This window comes from Notolabrus celidotus, chromosome 19, assembly GCF_009762535.1.
Source record: "Notolabrus celidotus isolate fNotCel1 chromosome 19, fNotCel1.pri, whole genome shotgun sequence".
In the NCBI taxonomy this organism is placed as follows: domain Eukaryota; kingdom Metazoa; phylum Chordata; class Actinopteri; order Labriformes; family Labridae; genus Notolabrus; species Notolabrus celidotus.
The window spans coordinates 7,494,675-7,517,581 of NC_048290.1; the positions used below are offsets into that span (position 1 = coordinate 7,494,675).

At 40.6% G+C, this 22,907-nt stretch overlaps 1 protein-coding gene across 15 annotated transcripts in view; it reads left to right on the top strand.

Moving 5' to 3' along the window:
* Positions 1–22,907, top strand: part of lamc3 (laminin, gamma 3) — a 219,942-nt gene that overhangs the window by 147,684 nt on the left and 49,351 nt on the right. For all 15 annotated transcript variants that reach the window (XM_034709416.1, XM_034709411.1, XM_034709410.1 and 12 more), the window contains one exon: positions 8,928–9,126. In XM_034709416.1, coding sequence (XP_034565307.1) covers positions 8,928–9,126 — 199 coding nt within the window. The remainder of the gene's footprint in view (positions 1–8,927; positions 9,127–22,907) is intronic.

Consider the following 22,907-nt stretch of genomic DNA (forward strand, 5'->3'; position numbering starts at 1 on the left):
GGGTACGAGGAAAGAGGAGAAGCAACTTACGTGGCAGGCTAAGGAGTGTTTGAGTGAAGCTGGAGTCGGGGAATGAAGAGTTCAGTATGCCTGAAACAAACTCAGCTGTGCTCTCTGACAAAGTCTAAAGGTGAAAGTGTTGGTTCCCATTCCAAATGGCCGTAATCAGAAGCTTGTCGAAAAACCTGCCATCGGAGTCTCCCCTCCTTGTTGAATCCAACCAACTCCCCAACCCCTGTCCGAGAACTCTGGGGCTTTTAAGGTTCTCGTGTCTCGACACAGTGCATCATGTGGACAGTCGCTTCGTTTTCATTCTGATGTTGCACATGGTTGCACACATAGGGAAAGGGAAAGAGGGAGTCGTGTGGAATGACAAAAGGGAGCCTGAGAGAGAAATCCCGACTACAACAGTTGTTGGAATAGAGTTAGTTATTGTTGTGAGAATTGCAATGTTTTTCTCACCAGTGCTGGGATCAAAATAATCCTGATTTTAACTCAGAGGTTTTGATCACTTGAATAAAATAAATATGGGTATCTGATCCAGTGTTTTGTTTGTAGAACAACAGAACCACTTGTTCTTAAAAGGGAAGCTTTCCTATCCCTGTCAGACCACAGTAGTGCCTTATTAATGCAGTGGTTAAAACACATGCATTAGCGTATAGCTTGGTGCAGCGTCACTTCAAGGTGTAGTAGATTTCTTGTTACAGGAACATGTGTTTTTTTTTCTACATATTGCAGCTGCCATTACTCCCAACATTTTGTCCTGGCATGTCTCATGTTTTCCTGGAACTGGAATGTAGAACTTTTTACATATGTCTGTAGTGACACCAACAGCAACAACATCTTTGAATTGTTTCACCCATTGGGGCATAAAATAAATTCTCTATCTCTGTCCTTCCCACTTCCTCATTTCCATTGTCCACCAATAAGTCTGGTTCCTGTCAAAGTTTCTGCCTCTTAAAGGGATGTTTTTTTTCTAGCCACTGTTGCAGAATGTCAGCAAGTGTTTGCTTGGTTAAATGACTATGGTTATTATTCTTTTTGGAAAGTTTTAGATCATTTGCATGTTGTATAAAATCTCATTGTGTCCGAAGTTGTAGAAATCTGTCTTCTAATCTACCCTTCTTAGTGCCATCAAGAACTACTTGATTAACATCTATGGAGTAATGAAATACTGAAATGATAGAAAAAAGCCAAAGGCATGTTATAAAAAGTTGACCTCAGTGTAGTAACTTCAGTCTTATAACCTGCTAAGTGAAAGTAATGGATGATGCTTTTTTTGACATTACAGCTAATTTTTTATTTTGATTTGTGTTAAAAAAAAAAGTGCATTTTAATCCTATTGTGTTGGATTTTTATCCTCTGTATGCAAAAGTGTATTCAGTATGTGTGTACCTATCTGCAGATGCATATTTGATTTTCATTGCTTAAGAAGTGCCCTGGAATATGAATGAGACTCCCTTCACTCACATAATTAGATTCCAGGTCATGCATTATGCGCCTGCAGGCAGTGCAGTTAAGTGTCCTGACAGTGTTGGACCTCTTTAAAAGTTTAAAGTTTGTCCATCTGGCCTTTGCCCTCAGACTATCTGGATGTGGGTCGATGTTCGAGCCTCAGTGGGGCTCGTGTGAGAGCAAAGCAGTTGTGATTTAATTGAAATAGAGTTGATTTAATTTGGTTGGAGCAGAGTCTAAAGCCGCTGATTGATTGCGAGCTCCTCTGCCATTCCCTAAAAGTTATTCAGGCATCTATCACCTGTTGGGGGTGGCAGCTTTATGTGTTCTTGGCAGAGTGCAGCACAGTCAGTGGAGTTGGGATCATTCAGAGAGAACCATTGAAACAAAATCGAAAAAGAGTGGCAGTATTTGAAGCATTGTATTTCTCACATTGGACTTTTGGGTTTTGTGCAAATACACGCCTCAATTGCTTGGTTACAATGATTGTTCTCATTAGTGAGAGATCTGCTGATGTCTTGTTTTCCAGAGCTTCGAATGGTCCTTATGATAGTTTCTGAAACAGTTTAAAGCCTGTTAAGACCTTCTGCAGCCATACAATCCCACCCACAGCCTCCGTTCCACCAATGCCAACCTCCTCACCCTTCTCACCAAACCCTTCTCACCGAACCTGGGGGGACAGGGCCTTCTCTGTTGCTTCCCCCACTCTCTGGAACTCTCTCCCCAAACACCTCAGACTCTCTCCCTCACTCATCACATTCAAATCCGGACTCAAAACCCACATATTTAGAAAGTCTTTTAACATATAATTGATTTTAAACAATGTCTCTGTCCTTTTTTGCCCATGTTTTTCTTTATCTATTCTATTTTTTTCACTTCTTACAACAACCTTTGCATATCTGTTGTATAATTTACTTTGTGTAGTGTCTTTGAGAAACTTTTAAAGCGCTTTTATAAATAACATGTATTATTATTATTATTATTATTATTATTATTATTATTATTATTATTATTATTATTATTATGTGTAACATGAAAATTAAAATGTCAAAAAGAGGAGCTTATATAAAAAATCCTTTGTATTTTTACTAATATTAGTCCTTGAGCAAATCTAAGAGTACAGTTGGCTTTTTTTGGTATAAGGTAAGGAATAATGTTAAGAGTACAGGTGGCTATGCAAATTACAGTCCTGACAGGGTGAGCAGGACTCGATTTGTAGTGATCGCCAACTTAGAGACGAAAAAAACGTCTCTGCTGCTGTTGGAACAGGACCCTGTTACACGTTTCCTCAATAGACTTGGGGCCCAGTAGCTCCTCAGACTAGCCTAAGACAGATGTGTTTTTACCACAATGTTCATCAATTAAAAATGCTAATTATAATAATTTCTGCCACAGTGTCAACAGGCAATGCAACATAGTGATTAATCAATTAAAAAACATATTTGAGCAGACTAAAATGGTTGAAGTACCACACTGAATGGTACAGAGAAAAATTTAATCTCAGTATTGTGTGGATGTTGCTTAACTTTTTAATTATCTCCATTTTTCCATGTGAGATAAAATAATGAATATAAATACACAGCAGGACACAGACAAAATATCACAATTGCACATGAATAATCCTTTCATTGTTTTATTATAGTGATTCATTACTTTAGAGAGGGACCCTCCAGCGGGGCCATTCCTGGACCGTTTATGAAGGTTATGAGTAATTAAGCTTTGGTTCCTCCATGCTCACAGATGGAGAGAGCACAAACAGGAACCACACTGACGCAAATCAGACCCCACTGGAATAATGACCAGAAAGCTACATCTGAAACATAACCACTCAAAACCATAAGGGAGCACTTCATGAGAGAATATTAGCTCGGTCACACAATAGTATTATTGGGCTCATTACCCAGCGTTATGCAAGGAATGTGCAGTATATATTTCTTATTAATCATTTCAAAAGTAATATCTGTTGACTTTTATTTCCAGTGAACATGAGGTTTTACATTACTCATTATTACAGTGTGTGACTCCCCAAATATGGGTAATTGCCTCTCCTCTGTTCCCCAAAAGTCATGGCTCTGCTGAGACTGTTCTCATTTCTGAACTTAATGCAACATGATCGTCTGCTGGCAGATGCAATCCTGGAGAGTGTAGCTTGAGTGTGTGACTGAGCGACCGACTAAAGGGAGCAATGTTTGAAAAATGACAATGTACAGCATAGAGGAGATAGCAAAGATGATTTTGAAGTTTCACTGATTAACTCCAGGTTTTTAAACAAAGGCAGTGCTGAGCTCAGGAACTGGAGTTGTTCGACCAGACACTGATTCTTTTTGTTATTAGTGTTTTGTTAAGATCTCCAGACACATTAATTTAACTATTTTCATCCTTCCACAGTTCCTGGGCACAAACTTCTTCTACCGAGCTGCAGTCAACTGAATTAATAGAAAAGAACATTGTCTGCCAAAAGTATTTATTTCAATTTAGTTGTAATCCCAGCATCCTGCCAATACTTCCCAATCTAGCAACAGTATAGACTATTTGCCAATGACACCCAAAACAGTTTAAGACCATTCTCATTGCAGACATGTTGGAAGTGCTTTAACAGGCATTGCAGACAACAAGTTGAACACTTTAGTTGATAGAGCCATATTTGTATTGATGTTGTGTGTGATGTTTTATTTTGTTTGTTGCACTTACTTGTGTACACTAGGTGGCGGGTGTTGTCAAGTAGGGTTTAGAAAGCACAAAGAGAAGAAGACCCAATTAGTGGCAGGTGAGCTGCCTACTGGGTTAGCAAACAGTTTTTGACCGTGGTCATCGCCTTCGTGTGTACATTATCCTGTTAATTATTCTGCAAGTTATGTTGGATGTAAGTGCAGATTGATCGGCAGAGCATAACTGTGTAATGATGTAATGTACGGAGTTTGGACCAGAGCGTCATTCATTCATCCTGCTAAAGAGGACACTTGTCATCTAAGTGGGTCCCGGAAAAGCAGCCCCTCAGTGGCTTATTGGCTTTTTGTTTCGACTGGCAAAAGCAAGCCACTACATAGTAAAACAGCTACCATAACCTTAGGGTTAGGCATCCAAACTTCTTGTTGAGGTAAAGAAAATATCAGGGTTTGGATTATAATAAGTAGATTATGCAGTATTATGAATTACTTATGCAAGTTACCTCACGTACGCAAGTTATGTTATTTAGGTTCAAAAACATAAGTCTGTGACTTTTCAAAGAGTTACAGAAGTTACTACATTTACTTTACCTGACATGTTACACATTATGGTTACACAACACCACTCCAGTTGTACTAGGTATGAATGTAAGTTGCGCCACATACAGAAGTTGTGTCCGGCGCGTAAATTACGTTGCATGAGATACATTGCACAATTAAAATTTTGCAAGTCTTTTATTTTTATAACATCAGTTACATCAAAGAAGTTACACATTTTGTGAAATGTAGATACTGTTAAACATTTTGTTATGTTACCTACTGTAACATTATGCAACCTCAGTTATATTAGATACATAAGTTATGTTCCATACGCAACCTATGTTATGCACGTAGGTTACATTAACCTGTGACAATATGCAAATGAAATCACTTTAGTCTGCTTCTTTTACAACATTATGTTTTGCTGCAGAAGTTATAAAAGCTACATGTTACAATATATCATGCTGTGGTACATATGAGTTACATTACACATCTCCAGGTACACTAAGTGGACATCATCTGTTTGACATATCCTTCAACCAGACCTCTGGCTTTACACACTTTTACCTCTTTTCCCAACACCTCCTGACTTTCTTTCTGCTCCTGTCATTAAAACTGTGTCCACAACAGATCCCTGCCTAAAAATAAGCATAAATATGTCTCATTATGGGTCACTACTGGCACAGACAACCTGCTGTGTATGGCTGTATTTTTGGCAGGAGTGTCAGTGTAATTCAAAAGCTCTGGACAGCTGAAGAGACAGCATACAAACTTGTAGCCAGAAACCTTGTTACACTGACATGAGCTAAATCATTTAAATTGAAAAGCTAACTGTTGTACTGAAGAATCCATAGGAGTCAATTTTAACTGTATATTGAAACAAAAACTGTAGACATCCTGTAATAGTATGAAGAAAACATACTGCAGTGAGGGGAACATTGAATACATGAATAGTTGATGTGTTTAGGTCTAAATTTACAATGCTATGAGTGGTGGCTTGATAGATCACAGAGTGAGTATTGATCGGTTTTGTAATTTAAACCTCTCAAACGAATAGGATGTTTTTCCACAGTTTTAGACGTATAGACGTAAAAGGACACATTGAAGGTATGCTCGTCTAATTGGTGATGGATTTAATCAACACTTCTTCTCTTTCCAGGCAGCATGAGTTCCTTTTTATTCCTTCTCATCAATATGTATTGATTGTGCTACATTTAGATGTGTGACAGCTCATTTCATTTGGGAAGGGTTTTGTCTGTACTGGTGATGATTGGTGGCTGCTGAGCTGCTCACCCTGCCCCCTGTTCCTGATTGGCTGTAATTATCTATTCCTATTGACTGAGAAGTCCCAAGAACATAAATGATGCTGAACTGGACCCAGAACAGGGTCAGGGCTATTGATTAGTTATGTAATTGTGAGGCTTTGCCTTTTCACTTTAAATACCTGTTTTTCATTTTCTATAAATACCAATTCCATTAAAGATTGATAAATATGAAGAGCATTGAGGTTTTTTTGCATGATATTTATTCTAACCCTAGCCCCCTCAAATAACCTTGATTCCTTTCCATGTGGCAGCTTATAAAGAAAAAAGGAATTTGCCAATACAACATTAAGACAAACTTTGCCAGCTGGATTCGTACAGGTGCATCTCAACAAATTAGAATATGTTTCATCTGTTATTTCAGAAAGGGGAAATTTAATACAGTCTAGACTCATAACGTGAACTAAAATGTTTCAAGCATTTTTCTATTTTAGTTTTGATAATTACAGCCCATAGCTGTAAAATCATATCACAAAATATTAGCATATTTCATTTCAAGTTGGAATAAATTACTATAGAAACAGTATAGAAACTCTATATCTCTTGGTCTAGTTCAGTACACACAACCATAATTAGGGGAAGACTGCTGACTTGACAGTTGACGACCATCGACACCCTCCACAAAGAGGATAATCTACAGAAAGTCATTCATGAAAAGGCCTGCTGTTCTCAGAGTGCTGTATTGAAGCCTATGGAAAGTTGACTGGAAGGCAAAAGTGCTTGGGATAAAGTACATAAGAAACAGGGACGACTGCAGCTTTCAGAGGATGGTCATGAAATTATGATTCAAACCCTTGGGAGAGCTTCACAAGGAGTGGACGGAGGCTTGTGTCAGCTCATCAAGAGTCATCACGCATAGACAACCCCAGGAAAGGGGCTTCGACTTTCACATTTCTAATATCAAGCCACTCCTGAACCAGAGACATCAGAAGCGTCTTACTCAAGCTAAGGAGAAAAAAGAACTGGACTATTGCACAGTGGAGTCCAAAGTCCTCTTTGCAAATGAAAGTAAACTTTGCATGTCATTTGGAAATCAAAGTCCAAGATCCTGGAAGAAGAGTGGTGAGGCACAGAATCCAATGGGTGCCATGTGCCACAGCTAGGGTGCCTTTGTTGTTCCACTGTGTTTTCTGAATTCCAAAGTTAACACAGCAATGTACCTGGAGAATTCAGAGCATTTCATGCTTCCATTTGCTGACAGGCTTTACAGAGATGCTGATTTCATTTTCCAGCAGGACTTAGCACCTGCCTACAGCGCCAAAACTACCACCAAATGGTTTGCTGGCCATGATATTACTCTGCTTGGCTGGTCAGCCTGACCTAAACCCAATAGAGAATCTATCCAACATGAGAATAGACCCGACCAACTGGAGGCAGCATTCAATGCAACCTGGGCTTCAATAACAACTCAACAGTGCCACACACTCGCCTCCATGTCTTTCTGCAGTGATGCTGTAATTCTTAAAAGGAGCCCCAACCAGGTTCTGAGTTTATAAATGAACATACTTTTCAGAAGTTGGATATTTCTGTATTTGAAATCATTTTTTGATTGATCTTAAGAAATATTCTAATAATTTGAGACACTGGATCTCTGATTTTCATGAGCTATAAGCCATATTAATCAAAATTAAGACAAGAAAAGGCTTTAAATATTCCACTGTTCATGTCATGAATGTAGAATATGTGAAATGTTACCTTAACTTTTTCTACAATATTCTGATTAGTTAAGATGCACCTGTGGATTCGAACCTGAACAAAACCAAAGTACCAAAGCAGCTGAAAAGACACAGCTACAATACTAATGGAATAATGTGATGTATAATGAACCAAGTGAATTGTAAAGGCAAATCCACCATGAAATCCATGAAATTATAAAGAAGAAAAACCACTTACGACTTAATTGAAATTATAATTACATAGGATTTTATTGAAAAAAGTAATGACTTATCACTTCCACTAATTATTTTAACACATCACTGAGTATTACATTACCAGCAGCAGCCAAAATCCTGAGTATAAGGTGTCACAAAGTGTTGCTGGTCAGAACATTGTTTAACCTGGCTGTCGATTTCAGAGGGCATGGGTGTACAGAAGGGCCTGGTGGAGATGATAAACGGGGGCTGTTGGTTGAACACATATTACACGATCAGACAGTTGAATTGCTCCGAATGACGCCAGAAGCACCTCGCAAAGAAAAAAAAAAGCATCACCCACTCCACTCCTCAGTCCTCCCAGCCCCCAGAAGGGCTCAGGATGTACTTCACACACGATTACGCTCAAAAACAAGGTGGCAACCAAGCGTGCAAACTGTCAGTTTTGCCCACTCACTCACCCTGAGCTGGTTGAGAATGGCAGCGGAGTTGTTTTTTCCTCACAAATTGTTATGATTTTTTCATTTTGAAGGCATAACTGGTGCAAGGCTTCTGACAACAGCAAGAGTTGTTTACATTTTTCAGATTTCCATATTGATAGAGGGCAAGACTTCGGCCTATTTTTTTGTATCTTAAGTGCAACTTATGCATGTTTTTCCCTTTTGCCAGTTTTGGGAGTGGAGTCAAGGGGAAGTCTAATGATGGCTGGGATCTTTGAAGTCGGGTTAATGTGCTGTAATGAGCCTAAAATAAGGGGGTGGGTAATTACACATGGACTCCAGCTGTGCTCAATGTGGGCTCAAAAAGCCTGATCCCCCTCTGCCCTGGCACACACACACACACACACACACACACACACACACACACACACACACACACACACACACACACACACACACACACATGCACAAACAAATTCCGAAAAAAAGAAGAAACAGGGAACTTACTTCTGAATTTACACAAATAGACACTCATTCAGACTCCTGCACAACACACAGCCAGACTTTCTTAATATCGCTGACTGCACTCACCTCTCTAACATTCAACCTCTCCCCTTGCCTTCCCTCCACTAGAGAAATTCCTGGGTCACCAAGCCTTCAGCTATGGCCAGCTCCTCTCCATCACCTTCACCTCTGAGTCGGTCGAGCTGCTCCCCTACCACGTCACTCTGCTCCTCTTCGGCTCTGGAATCACCTTGTTGGCCGACCTTTCACCCCAGCCCGTGCTCAACTACAACCCCGGCCTCGCACCGCAGCACTCGTTTATTGTCAGGTACAAGGATGCAGGCATGGGGCTGTCAGTTTGTATTTCTGTGTGGTACCTTTTTTTTTTTTTAACTGTTGAACTTGAATCTCTCTGGAAAATACCAAAGTGTTTGCCTGAATCTGCTCGTGTAAGTCACATTGTTTGTTTTTTTCCCCCCATCTATGCATCTCCCTGTGGCCCTACTTGTTCCTTGTTAGAATATATATAGAGTCCGCTGAGTACAGACTATCCAGGACACTCATGTACTGATTACAGCTCACCCACATTGACTGTGCTGTCATGGTCCCGGCAGAATGTGGGGATAAGACTGCAGTGATGAGCCAGCTCCCCCATGCGCTGGCTGTCATGTAGATCTGGCAGGTACAGAGCAGCGGCATTACATTTCCATTTTTACACTTTAGACATTTAGCAGATTGTCTCAGCCGGAGTGACTTGGAATGTGAGCAGCAGTGATATAACAAAAGTCACCTAAAGTGCAAAAAAAGAAAGAGGGAGCAGGAGAGGAACTCACAGGTAACAGCAATTCACTGATTAAAGAGTACAGGTGATCATAACCTTTATGTGGTCTCCATTGCCCATGGGCGCACAGGGGTTTGAGCTAAAGGCTAAAGGCCTAGGTAAACATGCTAATGATGGTTGATGTTAAGCTGATAAAATGTTGAACATGTTACGGCATGTAACAATGCCAACGTTTTCTAATTAGCATTGACATCATAGAACAAGTGGGGCTAATGGAATTGTCATTATTTTTTGCAGGAATTAGGCATTTATCATGATTTTGGATTAGTGCAGGAAATGTTGACCAAGTGACCTGGATAGAAAACTATAAAATGACCAAAGTTTTAACATTTTTTTTTAAGTTATATTTTTGGCCCTTTTGCCTTCATTGAATAGGACAGCTGAAGAGGAAATGTGGGGAGTAGAGAGCGGGGAAATGGTCGACCGACCAGTAATCGAACCGGCAACCCCTGCAACGAGGACTGTAGCTTCTGTATGTGGGGCGCTTAGACTGCTAGGCCACCAGCGCCCCTTAACATCCATATTTAAGTTGAAGTAGTTTTCTTTTGAGACATTGGTAACAAGCTTAACCTAGCTAGCCTGCAGAAAGTAGCAAGACTGAGTTAAAGCTTGATTTGGGAAGTATCTATAACCAAAACATTTAAATATAGATTTAAATATTTTTAAGAAGCCAAAGATCATTCCCTCGCAAACACATGAACTTACTCTATGTTACTAGTAACAGGCCGTAGCTGTTGAAACATTTCACTAAAAATTACAAGAGAATTTTCTGTTGATTAGGACACAATGCATAATTTATTGTCCTCATACGTCTACCTGTTTGGGTCACTAAAGTCAAGCAGTGGCGGTTCTGGGGAGGGGCCAACAGGGGCCAGCGCCCCTGTAAAACTGAACCTGGACCCCCCTGTGGCCCCCCCTCCACACCAAACAAATATTATACAATAAAAAAAGCTTTGGTATCCCGCCGATGTTACAGGTGTGTGGCACTTGGTTCCAGTCCCTTAGAGTGCTAAGGGACTCATGTTGAGTGTAAACAGCGAAACAGCTGCTGTCAGTCTGCATTTTGATATAGTACACGGTAGTATATATGTCTAGTATATAGGGATACACTGATTATTTGCCAGTTTGTTCTCAGCCGGTCCTCGCCCTTCTCAGTCTCTTTTGTCAGGGTTGAATGTGTCCCTCTGACAACACCCTTGGCCCCAGCCCCAAACTCTGTATCCTCTGGGTACTGTGAACATGTATTTTAAATTTGATCTATCAGACAGTTGTTTAGATAGACACTACTACTATAAGGCACCAGGAGCAAGAAGTGGTCATTTCAGATTGGAGGATGTTCAGGTTTAAGCAGGGTAAGCAGAACCCAAGTGGAATATCAGAAAAACATGCTGGATAAATAACAACAGCGTGCAGTCTCCTTGGTAGAGTGTGGGGTGATTATATGGCCTGGAGGTACAGAATGTGGGCAGTGGTCCCTATGCAGCCTGATATGTCAACACCATGGCTTCAAATCTGATACACAGACAGCCTGCGGATAAAATGAAACATTATTGATTTTGATAAAGAAAACTGGGACACTGTAGGCACATAGAAAAAGCAGAACATAAATAATGCAATACCGAAAGACAGTCATATAAACATCAGGGAGATAAACAAACATGAATACAATGTTTGGACACAAAGGGATGATGACATCTGAACATGTAAATACAGAATACACATTTTTGAAGGGCTATTTTTATAATCAGAACACTCCATACTGGAAACAGAGGACTTTTTTCTTGATGACTTTAAGGAAGACGGCAAACTTACTGAATTATCAGACTGTTTGTCATTCTGCAGAGTTGAAAAACAGTTCTTACTTTATTAATTGATGAGTTTGGGTTCATGGTGACAATATATTATTTCTCAAACTTCATCAGCAGCTTAACTTTTACATTAGAGAGGTAGAAAAACAACACAGCACGGAAAATAAAGCAGTGCATCATGTCTGTGAATGACAGGAGGAGTAAAAGTCAAGAGAAATGCATTAGTAAAACTGCTTCAGCACCAATACAAACCACATAAAAACTGTATCCAGGTATTATCATAGTATATCACAGGATATGCCAAAGCACAATATTGCAGTTCATATTAAAAAGCTTTGCACCTTATGAAACCCAATAGAACGTGGAGCACTTTTCTCATTATTAGGAGCTGAAGAGGTTTTGTTGCTAGGATGTATTCCTTGGGGATTTTCGGTGTGCATTTGTGCTTTCAGGCAGTGCAAAGCTCTGCAGAAACATATTGTGTTTTACTGCATGTGTATGGCATGAATATCTGCAGCCCACGAGCAAGTGTTTTGCTCTGGGTTTTTTTCAACCTTAATGGCAAAGTTAGGTTTGAATTAAATATTTTTGTCCACATTTTTTATCCATGAGTGTCTGAGTAGAAAACGTCTCTGACCTACAAGAGCACTTTGCTGTTAAAGAGTTGCAGTTTAAAATCTCTAAGTAGTTTCATTCACTGCGGTTTAATGCACAATGTAGCCTCCCCCGCACCTACATATAAAGGTACATTTGTTCTCTGTGATACTATTCAGACACCTGCAGGAGGAAAAAATTTACACAAAAATAAACTCACAGACCTGTTTATGATTCATTTACAAGAGTGAAAATTTCACCTCTACATTGCCATATGGTCTTAAGATCTAAATATTACAATCCCAATTAAAAAAAATGTTGGGATACTGTGTAAACAATGACTAAAGAACGGATTTTGATTGTTTGCAAATCATTTAAGCTCTACATTCAATTTTTAAAAAATGTGCCAAGTGTAAAAATCAGATGTATAAACTGAAAAATGTTATTGTATAAAAAAAAACGTATGCTCATTTTAAATGTGATGCTGGCTATACATTTCAAAAATACTTCAAAGGGAGACTGCAAAACTCTGGAGATGTGAAATGCAAAAAAAAAAAGTACTTGGGGAACACCTGGAGGAAAACACTTTGAGGAAGTAAATTGGTTAATATGCAACAGGTTAGTAACATGACTGGGTCTAATAGGGAATTCTAAAGAGGCTGAGTCTCTCAGAAGTCAAAATATTCAACAGTAAGTAATATCATTTAAAGATTCAGAGAATCTGGAGAAACCACTGTAAAAAAGGGACAAGGCTGAAAAGCAATAGCGAATAGTCATGATCCTCAGACCCTCTGCATAAAAACAGACAAAGTAATGACTCGCCTCTGTTGTGGAAATCACTGCATGGACTCGAAATCACCTCCAAAAAATACTGTCTGTGAACACAGTTTGTTGCTGCATTCACAAATGCAGCTTAAAAATGTAACATTGGCAACTTCTCTGGGCTCAAGCTTGTTTAAGATGGACTGACGCGAAGTGGAAAACTGTCCAGGGATCTGGAGAATTAAAAATGTGCATTCCTCCCACAATCCAAAAACATGCTCAGGTTGATTGATCACTCTAAATTGCCCCGTAGGTGTGAGTGTGTGCATGAATGGCTGTCTGTCTCTCTGTGTTAGCCCTGTGATAGGTTGGCGACCTGTCCAGGGTGTACCCTGCCTTCCGCCCGAAACCAGCTGGGATAGGCTCCAGCCCCCCGTGACCCCTAACGGGATAAGCGGTCAAGATAATGGATGGATGGATGGATGGATGGATGCATTCTTTTTTGTAAATTATGCTGCATCCTTGACTCTTAAGAGGATTCATTCTGAACAATATATACAGTTTTTGGAGCAATATCATTTTCATCTGATATGTTTTATTTGCTCTTTTAATATAGGATTTAGAACATTTCCAAACCATAAAATCTTGTTTTTATCAACATGTTGTGCAATGTCCCAACTTTTTTGGAGCTGGGGTTTTACGTAAGTAGGTAGGTGTGTCTGTCATGATTATTTTAGCCTTGTAAAACCTCCTCTAAACTGCTGCAATCAGAGGTGGGATATTGTGATAAAGATGGCTGCAATCAAAATCAAGCTGTGACACTGTTCCTCTCAAACAGAGCTGATGGTGTTAGCGGTGCTGATAATTGGCAGTCTGGTATTTTTATTCTCTCTGGGTATATTGTAGTGTTAAGTTGTATTTGAGTCAGTTTTGGTTCATGGGGGACCAGTTGTTCAACATCTGTACTCGTAGCTCCAAGCTGGAAACTGTATTTTGGCAGCCATGATTTTGTTTTTGCTGCACCATAATCCTGAATTTGTCCACGCCAGGGTTTTGACAAGTCTTGGTTGAACTGTTTCACTGACTTTCTTCAATTTTCAGAAGTTAATTGAGCTAGCTAATCAGTGCACTGGAGGCAGAGGAGCATCTATGTGGGCTTTCTGACAACAGAGCAACACATGAAGATGAGCGTTTGGGTTGGAGTTCTTCAAAAATTAAATCAGTTGCATTGACCCCGTCTGAAAAGGTAGCTTCCGTTTCAGTTCATTAGCCAGTTTCTAAACAAAGCAGCTGAGCTGATCGGCATCTCCTGTAGGTAACATCCTTGCTATTGACAGGTATGTCAAATGAAGAACTGTCCTTTCAAATCTCAGATGGCACTTTGACTGAGACATGTCTGAAAACCTCATGAAATCTATATTGTGCAGTTAGCATTGTATGTTTTTTGTTCTTCTGTGGGTTTCCTTATTTACATGACAAGTCACAGCATTTATGACAGTGTATTATGTGCCCAGTCATAAACTATGGACAGAAATGAGAAAGAGAGGAAGAAGGGGAAATGTAAGTTCAAGGAAATTAGGCTCCATTATGAAAAATACAGGAAATGATGATAGGGACAAATGACAAGTATGAGGTGACCTGCAAGATTAGTTTAATGCCACACCTGTGTTAGTTTCAGTTTGTTCTGCTGTGCAAAAATCTTATAATTGATCTTTGTTTGGGTCTTAAAAAGGTCTGAAAAATCCCTAAATTTGGTTTTAAAGTATGCTGTAACCCTGGTTTATTCTCTTTGATAAGATGCAGTTAAGTTAAAGGATAGGTTTCCCTTGAAATAATACTCACTCCTGTATTTATTTGTAAAAGAGTTTGTGATCAGTGAAATTGGTTTTCCCGGCAATAATAGCTGAGAAGATTCATGACTCAATTCCAGTGCATTAATGTATATTACAGGGCGGAAACCGCAGACCTTATTCCAAGTGAAAATGCCTTCTGAATGTGAAGCTGATGCTGATTTGGGACTTCATTCACCTTCCAAAGTGACAGCCAGCTTCACTCTTTTTGCTTCTCTTGTCAGTGTTTGCTCCTGGCTGGGATAGTAACAGAGGAAAGGTACCAGAAAGGGATGTAAATTAGAACTATGGGTTCCATCCCCATTTTTAGTATACTGTCTCCTCAGCATACCAAAAGAGGCAGACTGTGCTAGAACATGTAGTTCCTCGCCTAAAGCAAACAGTCTGCTCTCATCTGTTACAATTGTTGGTGTTCTCATACCAGTCCTATTTGTTGTTGATATTGACCGTGAGCTGTTTGTAAGACTGTGCTGCTTTCGCTGCTCGAAATCGGTTTGGTTCTTCTTGCACCAATTTGCTTTCTGCCAAGACCCCTGCAGGCTTTTTTTTCCTCCTTGCCCTTCATGGTAAAGTAGTCAATCTGGAGGTGGGAGTAACTGGAGGAGGCACACTAGGGGCTGAAGATGTGAACCCTGGTGTGACAATCGGTTGGGATGCAATCAGTGCAATCAGTCATATTGTTGTGGCGAGGTCTCATTAGGTCTATCAACCCATGGGAGTAGGTACAGCTGATGTGGTCGCCATTTAGAAAAACAGGCTTAAGTTATTCACTCTATTTTTATTCTCTTCCCTCACTTGGCGTGGCGTCTTGTATCCAGTAATCCTTCCCATCCCACTCAGCACCTCCTTCAGACTGTTTTGTTTCGAATTGATTTCAATTCTGCTCCTGTGTTTCTGTCCTAAATACTCCTCCCCGGCTTCTGCAACTTAACTGCCTCCGTACAGCCAGCCCTGGAAGCCCCCTTTTTCCTTAAGACAGGATTACATTCTCTTTGTTTTCCAGGTTTTTTGTTCAAAGTGAGCCCCAAGAAACAGCGCACTATTTAATTAAATTGAACTGTCCACATGGAAATTGACATTTTACACATCTGGAGAGCATCGCATTGCTTCTCCCTGTGTGCTCTGAGCTGTATGTTCCAGTCCATTAGCTCAAAACAGCCCAGTACAGCCTTCACGTACTTGTAGGATTGCCCTCTCACCGTCTTGGTAACAATGGGCAGCTGTTGGAGCCTGCTCTAGGGAATGTAGCCAAAGAAGCCACACAACAGGTACAGTAGTTTGCAGAGTTTGGAGTGATTTGTATTTTGCTTGGAGGAGAGCTGCACAGGTTCAGGTGGGAGATGATTAAATCATGAGCAAAGAGCTGTCCAGAGTCCGCGGGAGGGAAGGTCTGGCTTGAAGGGTGTTGTAAAGTGTAAATCAGCAGGATCAGGTCGTGTTTGCGATGATGGGCTCCTGTCACAGTAGGTTGTCAAGAGTCGATATCCTTGTACTTCTGATTGCAATGATGGAAATAGAACTTAACGGATCAGTCTATTTCAAACCAGTTGTGGGGTATTGGGTCAAAGAAGAGAAGTTCCCTTTGGCTGGTGCATCAACTGGATAGAAGACGTTTTTCTTGGCAAGGTGTCCACTGATAGTGGGTTTTTTTTGTGCTGGCAGTGCCCATGCGAGTGTCTTCAGCACCCAGCATTCAAAGTGCAGGAATTCCGTTGCCATCAGCTGCTGCTTGTCCCTGGACTCACAACATTCTCTGCTAAAAATAATTTAACTTTCTTATTCAATTCACCCCTCGACCACTGGCCAATTAAAAATGAAAGGGGCTAGATGTATACATTTCAATTTTGTCATGTTAGGTGCTAAGGAGAAACTCACCACACTCCAATTTTTTTAGGGTACAAAACCAAGGTCTAGAGCTGCTGCTAATGCTAAAACATGATTTACATCACTGCTTTTTATGTTTGTAAAATTCAGATGAATTTAAAAAAAGGGGGAAACATAAAGAGTAAATTTAAACAGACCAACTGATCACCACTCAGGGAAGTGGAAGTGCCACATGGCAAGATTCACAACCAAGCAAACAGTAAGTGTTGGTGAGAAGTGTGGAAAAGAAATCATGCATGCCAAAAAAGGAACACGGTCAGTGGACACAGGTCCTGAACCTGTTCTGTCTTTGATTTCTTGATGTCAAGGTTTTAATGAGTTGGCAAGTGGAGTTATGAAGCAGAAGTACAGGTCCAAGCTAGGAGGGCATATTTTTGTTGCTAGCAACATAAAATCCAGTGCCTGAACTGGGACACAGCTTTATGTCCCTTCCAATACTTCTATGTTTCTCTCTGGTGTCTGCGCACTAGTAATGAGTCCCCCCTTAGCACCGAGAGCACAGGCTAAAGAAGCTCTTTGGTTCCTTTTCTGAAATGCACTGGAGCTTGAGGGACAGAGACTGTCATTAAGTGTCCCTCTCTGGAGAAGTTCTCCAACAATCTCATTACACTTCTCAGGCACATGCATCGATGCACTTCACTACATGCTCTATATCATTCCCCCATCACTCACCCTGTCTTTCCCTGCCTCTTTCTGTCAGACAAACATGCAAACATGTCAAGAAATTGTGCAAGCCTGAGCTTTCACATAAACACATTCATCCATGTGGCCATCTGGTAGTGTGAATTGCAGCAGTCCGATGCACCATATGCATGAAAAATAATCATGTTTCAAATATGGGAATGGACGCGGTTCCAACTTCCAAGTGTTTTTGCTAAAGCCGTGTGAATGCATTAATAAACATGGGCAGAAGACACACACACACACACACACACACACACACACACACACACACACACACACACACACACACACACACACACATACACACACACACTTCACATCTCTCTTGACTGACAGCATCTGTATTCATAGCTGGCAAATATGTTAACCCATTAAGTGGCTGTGTGTTCCCACCCGGTGCAAGCGTCATTTCAAAATCAGATGAAAGCAAAATATATGGAAGCACTGGGATTTGAGCGGGGGGGGATTTATAAAGGAGGAGGTGACTGGCTTATGTAAGGTATCATTCACTCTTCTCTCTGATGTTCCCTCTGTTCACTCTGTTCCCTTGAAACCAGCAGGTGGGGAGCTTTTATTGCCTTGCTTGTAGGTGTATGTACGTCTGCCACCCTTAAGCATAATATTTATGCCATAAGGAACCCCTGAGATGCTCAGCTACTTTTTACTAATGCCTGAAAAACACAACACACTGTTAGTCAAAGGTGATCAGCTGTTCACAGCATGAAGTGTCAAAGAAGAGTTTCAGGAATCTCCGCACATGGATGTCTTTGGAAGGAATGAAGCCAATTTGCAGCAGTCAACAGAGTGCTGGTAGCAACAGGGGCAGGCTGTCCATCTGGCACTGAGCACATTTCTGTAATGTTTTGAAAATTCGCTAACTTTGTTCATAGATCAGGCCTGGTGCAATATGTTGAACAGAAAGCAGAATTTGATGACAAAATGAAAAAGATGCATATCTTTGCTGTAGGTTGAGGAGAAAAGCATGTCGGAACACGAAATTACTTTGTCCCAGGGTAAATATATGACGGATTTCGGATTTATTGAAACCCACATTCACAAATTTTCCTGTGCCTGCTGTACTGCATTTACATTTTTCTACATACCCAAGGCTCAAGTAGATATTTGCATTGAACTCTGAGAGCTCAGATTTCAGCTTGTGAACTTCAGTGGGGTTGCTTTTGTCTGACAAGAAAGTGGATGAGTACATGGCTGAATAATGGAGGATCTTAATAAAGGAACCTGATTAACTTTATGCAGGTAATGAGAATAAACTTTGAATGCTTTTACTCAACATGTATAGGTATAACAGCCTCGAAAGGCAACCGTCACTTGTGGAATTTCACAAACGGGAGTAAAGGCTGATTTATACTTCTGCGTCGCCCCTACGCAGCAGGGGTTGACGCGGACATGAGCCCCTCATACTTCTGCGTCAATGTGTCTGTGTCGCGCAGCAATTCTCCTCCGAAACGCTTGAGGGCAGTGTGGTCTCTCTGATAGCCGGTCGCCTGCTTCCGGTCCTGCTATGATCTCTGTTTACTTTTCCACATCGATTCAGAGCGTGTTAAGTTAATCTACAGCTGATACATGTTGCTGTTTATCATACAGACATGATTACATGAAGAATAGAGAGGAGGAGATGAAATACACGAACGATGTGCGGCCGATGTCCGGGATCCCGGAAGTGCTGTGAATGCGGGAAAGACAAAGCCGTCGAGCGGACCAATCACAGAGCTTGCGGTCCGCGTCGGCTCTACGCGTAGTTACATTTTGGAGGAGGTGCACGTCAGCTACGTGCGTAGGCCTCTGCGTAGGTACGGGAGCTACGCGGATCTACGGCGTAGGCTACGCCGTCGAGTCGACGCAGAAGTATAAATCAGCCTTAAGGGAGCTTTAAAATCTAGAATCTGACTGCTAGATATCACTTAATATTCCCATTTCTATGCACACCTGTACCTTAGACAACCAGAATTTAAGTCAGCAAGGCAAGGTAAGGCAAGTTTATTTATAAAGCACCATTCATACAAAGAGCAAAAACCAGAACAGTAACAATCAACAAAAACACACAGCAAACACTTCAAACATTAACATTTTATATGCGTCTAGTTATGTTTGATCTACTCTCTCTCTCTCTGTACTTATGTAACATAACATACATAGTAAATAGTGTTGGGTCTTGTTATTTATTTAAATTAGGAGGGATTATTCTAAATAATCACCCCCCTTCGCTGCTCTGAAGTCTGTAACTTGCAGTGTCTTACTGTCCCGCCGGACACAGAATCATGACTGGTCTTGTCTTAACCGAAATTAACCCTTTAATTATTCGATTCATCTCAGAACTTCTTCGCAAGGATTATGACTTGAACATTGAGTCTTTTCTGTGTCGAGTTGCAGCCAAAAGCTGGCTCAGACCTCTTGACACCCCTGAAGGGTACCCGTGTGCCCAACATTTAATTGTAGATCCATAATCAGGTTCATTCTATAACGCCATACATTGTCAAAAAATACCCAATTTAAAATAAGATCTAAGATCAGCATCGTCATTGCAAAAAGATTGGAAAATATCTTCAAAAGAAAGTGATTTCAAACATAAAAACTACTTTGTTCAGTCTTTTTTTATACAGTTTCAACCACCTGGTCTACTTCTTTATAATAATTAACCCTGGCCTGACAAATCAGCCAATTAAGTAAGCCGAAGCTCAACTGGCAGCCTCCCCTATATTCTGTCAAACAAATAGCATCTGAGTGACACGTTTTTTCTGACAAGTAACAGAGTTCTTAAGGTTGTACCTGTTTAAGTTTACAGATCCATTTGTTTTGGAGAGCACATATCTGAAAGGGACAAAACTAATCTACAGTAACTTCAAATTTGGCAGCTCAGCTTGCAGCACCTCCTTCAGAGAACAGATTATTTTTTCCTTAGACTGTTTTTATGAAGTGTGTTTACCTTATTTAATCACAAGGTCTGTGTTTGGAGTGGAGGATTCCTTGACGGATAGATTGTCCCCAGATAGAAAACATGAGCAATGCCCGCAGGAGGAATCCTTGCATCAAACTGAACCCTTTGCTTCTTCAGGCCTCCGTCATAATCGGATACTCTTCAAACTTCAGCAACAAATTGTTTTAATATACAGCAAAAATGCCTGATCAATGGTCCTAGTATCATCTGCCCCTAAGAAATCAGGCCACAACGGCTCATGTTATGCAGGGGTTTGACTACTTAGCTGATGGATAATCTTGTTATTATGAAATTTAGAGGATGATACATTGACTGAATGCAAGATAAAGCGATGGATTGATGGGAAAGCTTCACTTAAACAGCGGGTGGGGTTGCCAGTCTTACAATATGTCTCGACATAAATAGAAAATGTAATTAAATCTGTGTTAGAAAGCAGATTGACACAATGAGAATAACATGTTGTCATACATCTTCTGTTCGAGCTACTTGTTTGAATTATTCAGCTTAACTGTCACTAACATGTTGACATATGCTATGCGCCTCTATGTGATCACATCTCTGTTTCTCTCTCCCACGTCGTTACCAACTCCCTCTCTTGATCATTTTATATCTCAATAAGAATATATCTGTATGTGCGTGTGTCCACTATTCTTTGGGGCTTTTCTCTCCTGATGATCTCCTCTCATCCTCGGAGGAGCAGGCTTAATTACAGTGTGGCTCTCCACGCTCTGCTTGGTGCTGATTAAAAGGGACACTGACGTTCCATAGGGAAAGCCTGGCTGGGAGTTTGTTCACTTTCATGCACACTCTGCTTATCGCTGTCTGACCAGCTCCATTACCATGGCTTTGAGGCCCAGTTTGTAATTGCCTCTCTTTATTACCATGCCTACATGTCAGGCCAGGGAACAAGGACCCACCGCATCAACGGAGAGTCTATGTGGCAAGTCAGGGATGTGGTCACACACTAACGCACACACTTACACACACACACACACCAAATGAAGCATTTAAAAAGTAATGGTGTCTTGCTGAGAACAGTTAGCCTCTGTTTTATTAGGTTATCGAACACTCAAACATAAAGGCCTGACTTTGGCTGATATGGTCAACAAACTGAAGGTTTCCAGTTTTATTCCTCTTGCCAATAATTAAAAGGTTCATTTATTGTAATTGGGTTACACTTTAGACTAAGGTGCCCTTTTCAAATGTGCTTTATAAGTTGTAACAAATGCCTTTATTAACTAGACTGAGAGTCAACGGGCAAAGCAGCTCTGCAAAGCTTTACTTAATGGGCAAGATGGCCTCTCAGACACGGAAATAGCTGACCACGGTGATGACCAAGGTGTGAATGACAATGCTCACATTTGGCAGGTGAAATGGTTGCATTTTCACTCTCTTAAGTCAGTGTTTTTTAGGACAGGGGTTCCCAAACTTTTCAGCCCGCAACCCCCAAAATATAGGTGCCAAAGTCTTGTGACCCCCACTGTCCCTCAAAGTGATGTAATGTGGCTTCAATTAGCTGGTTTGCAAAAAATGTGCCTACCTATATGAGCATCTGGCTGTGTTTCCTGTGCCGTTATGAATTAACCTACTGCTACTGATGCTTTTGATAATTAACTGTTCACTAACCCTAAACTTAGGAGTCATCTCACAACAAAGAAAGGCAGAAAACTCATCACATGTTCTATTTTCAAGGTTTTATTTCAAGGTTAGCTACTATTTTTGTCAATATTTTTTACTATAATGGGTAAAATGTACTATTTTTAGATAATACAAAAAAATAAACATTCTGGAAGACATCTCATGACCCCCATTTGTGTTTCTCAACCCCCCAAGGGGTCCCAACCCACACTTTGGGAACCCCTGTTTTAGGATGCTCACATTTGTTAATTAGCCCTGCACATAGGCACACATGTGGGTGATGGTAGTGTCGAGAATTTTGCAGGTGTTCAGACATAATGTAGAGTAATTCATGAATTAGACTTTGGGCTTCAAGGTGCACCAGATGATCTTCCTCAGGAGAGCATGAATTTTCAAACTATTTCAAAGCTTAAATGTGGCAAGCTCACGAAAAGTGAAACTCGTTGTGACACCCAAGAAAAAGCTAAAAATGAATCTAGTGTTATTGTAGTCCATCCCATAATTGTCAGAGTACTTTCGTCTGGGCATAAGTGGTGCATTGGTATTATTGTCTGCAACGCCATGCTAGCCGTGTGGTGAAATTTAACAAGCTCTTTCCTGTTTAGATCTCAATTGGCCTTTTAACACTGAGAGCTACAGAGCACCTGCTCTGTAATCATTTAATTTAACATTTTGATAGCAAACGCAACAGGATAAACGGCTTATTAGAAAGCAAGAGGTTAATAAATTGGGAAAAGTTATTCATTGTTGGGAGCAAAGTATTAGAAAGTGCTGGCTGTAATTGTGTTTCCTATACCTGTGCATGAAGATCACAGTACATGAATATGTTCTGTCACGCTGCTGCTCCTCGCCCTTGGGACCTTCACAGGATACAGTGAGAAAATTTTGTAACACAACACCGCCTGTGTGAAGCTGACACAGCAACCCTTCATCAAGATGGAGAGAGTTCATGGTACCTGGAGTAAAACAGGCAGATGTCAGCTGTGCGGCCTGGTTTTGCAGAGCATCCTTCAGCAGATGGCAAAGCTCAGTGATCAAGACCCTGAATATATGTTGCAGTCAGCACATTTACATTTTCCTTTGCTGAGTGTG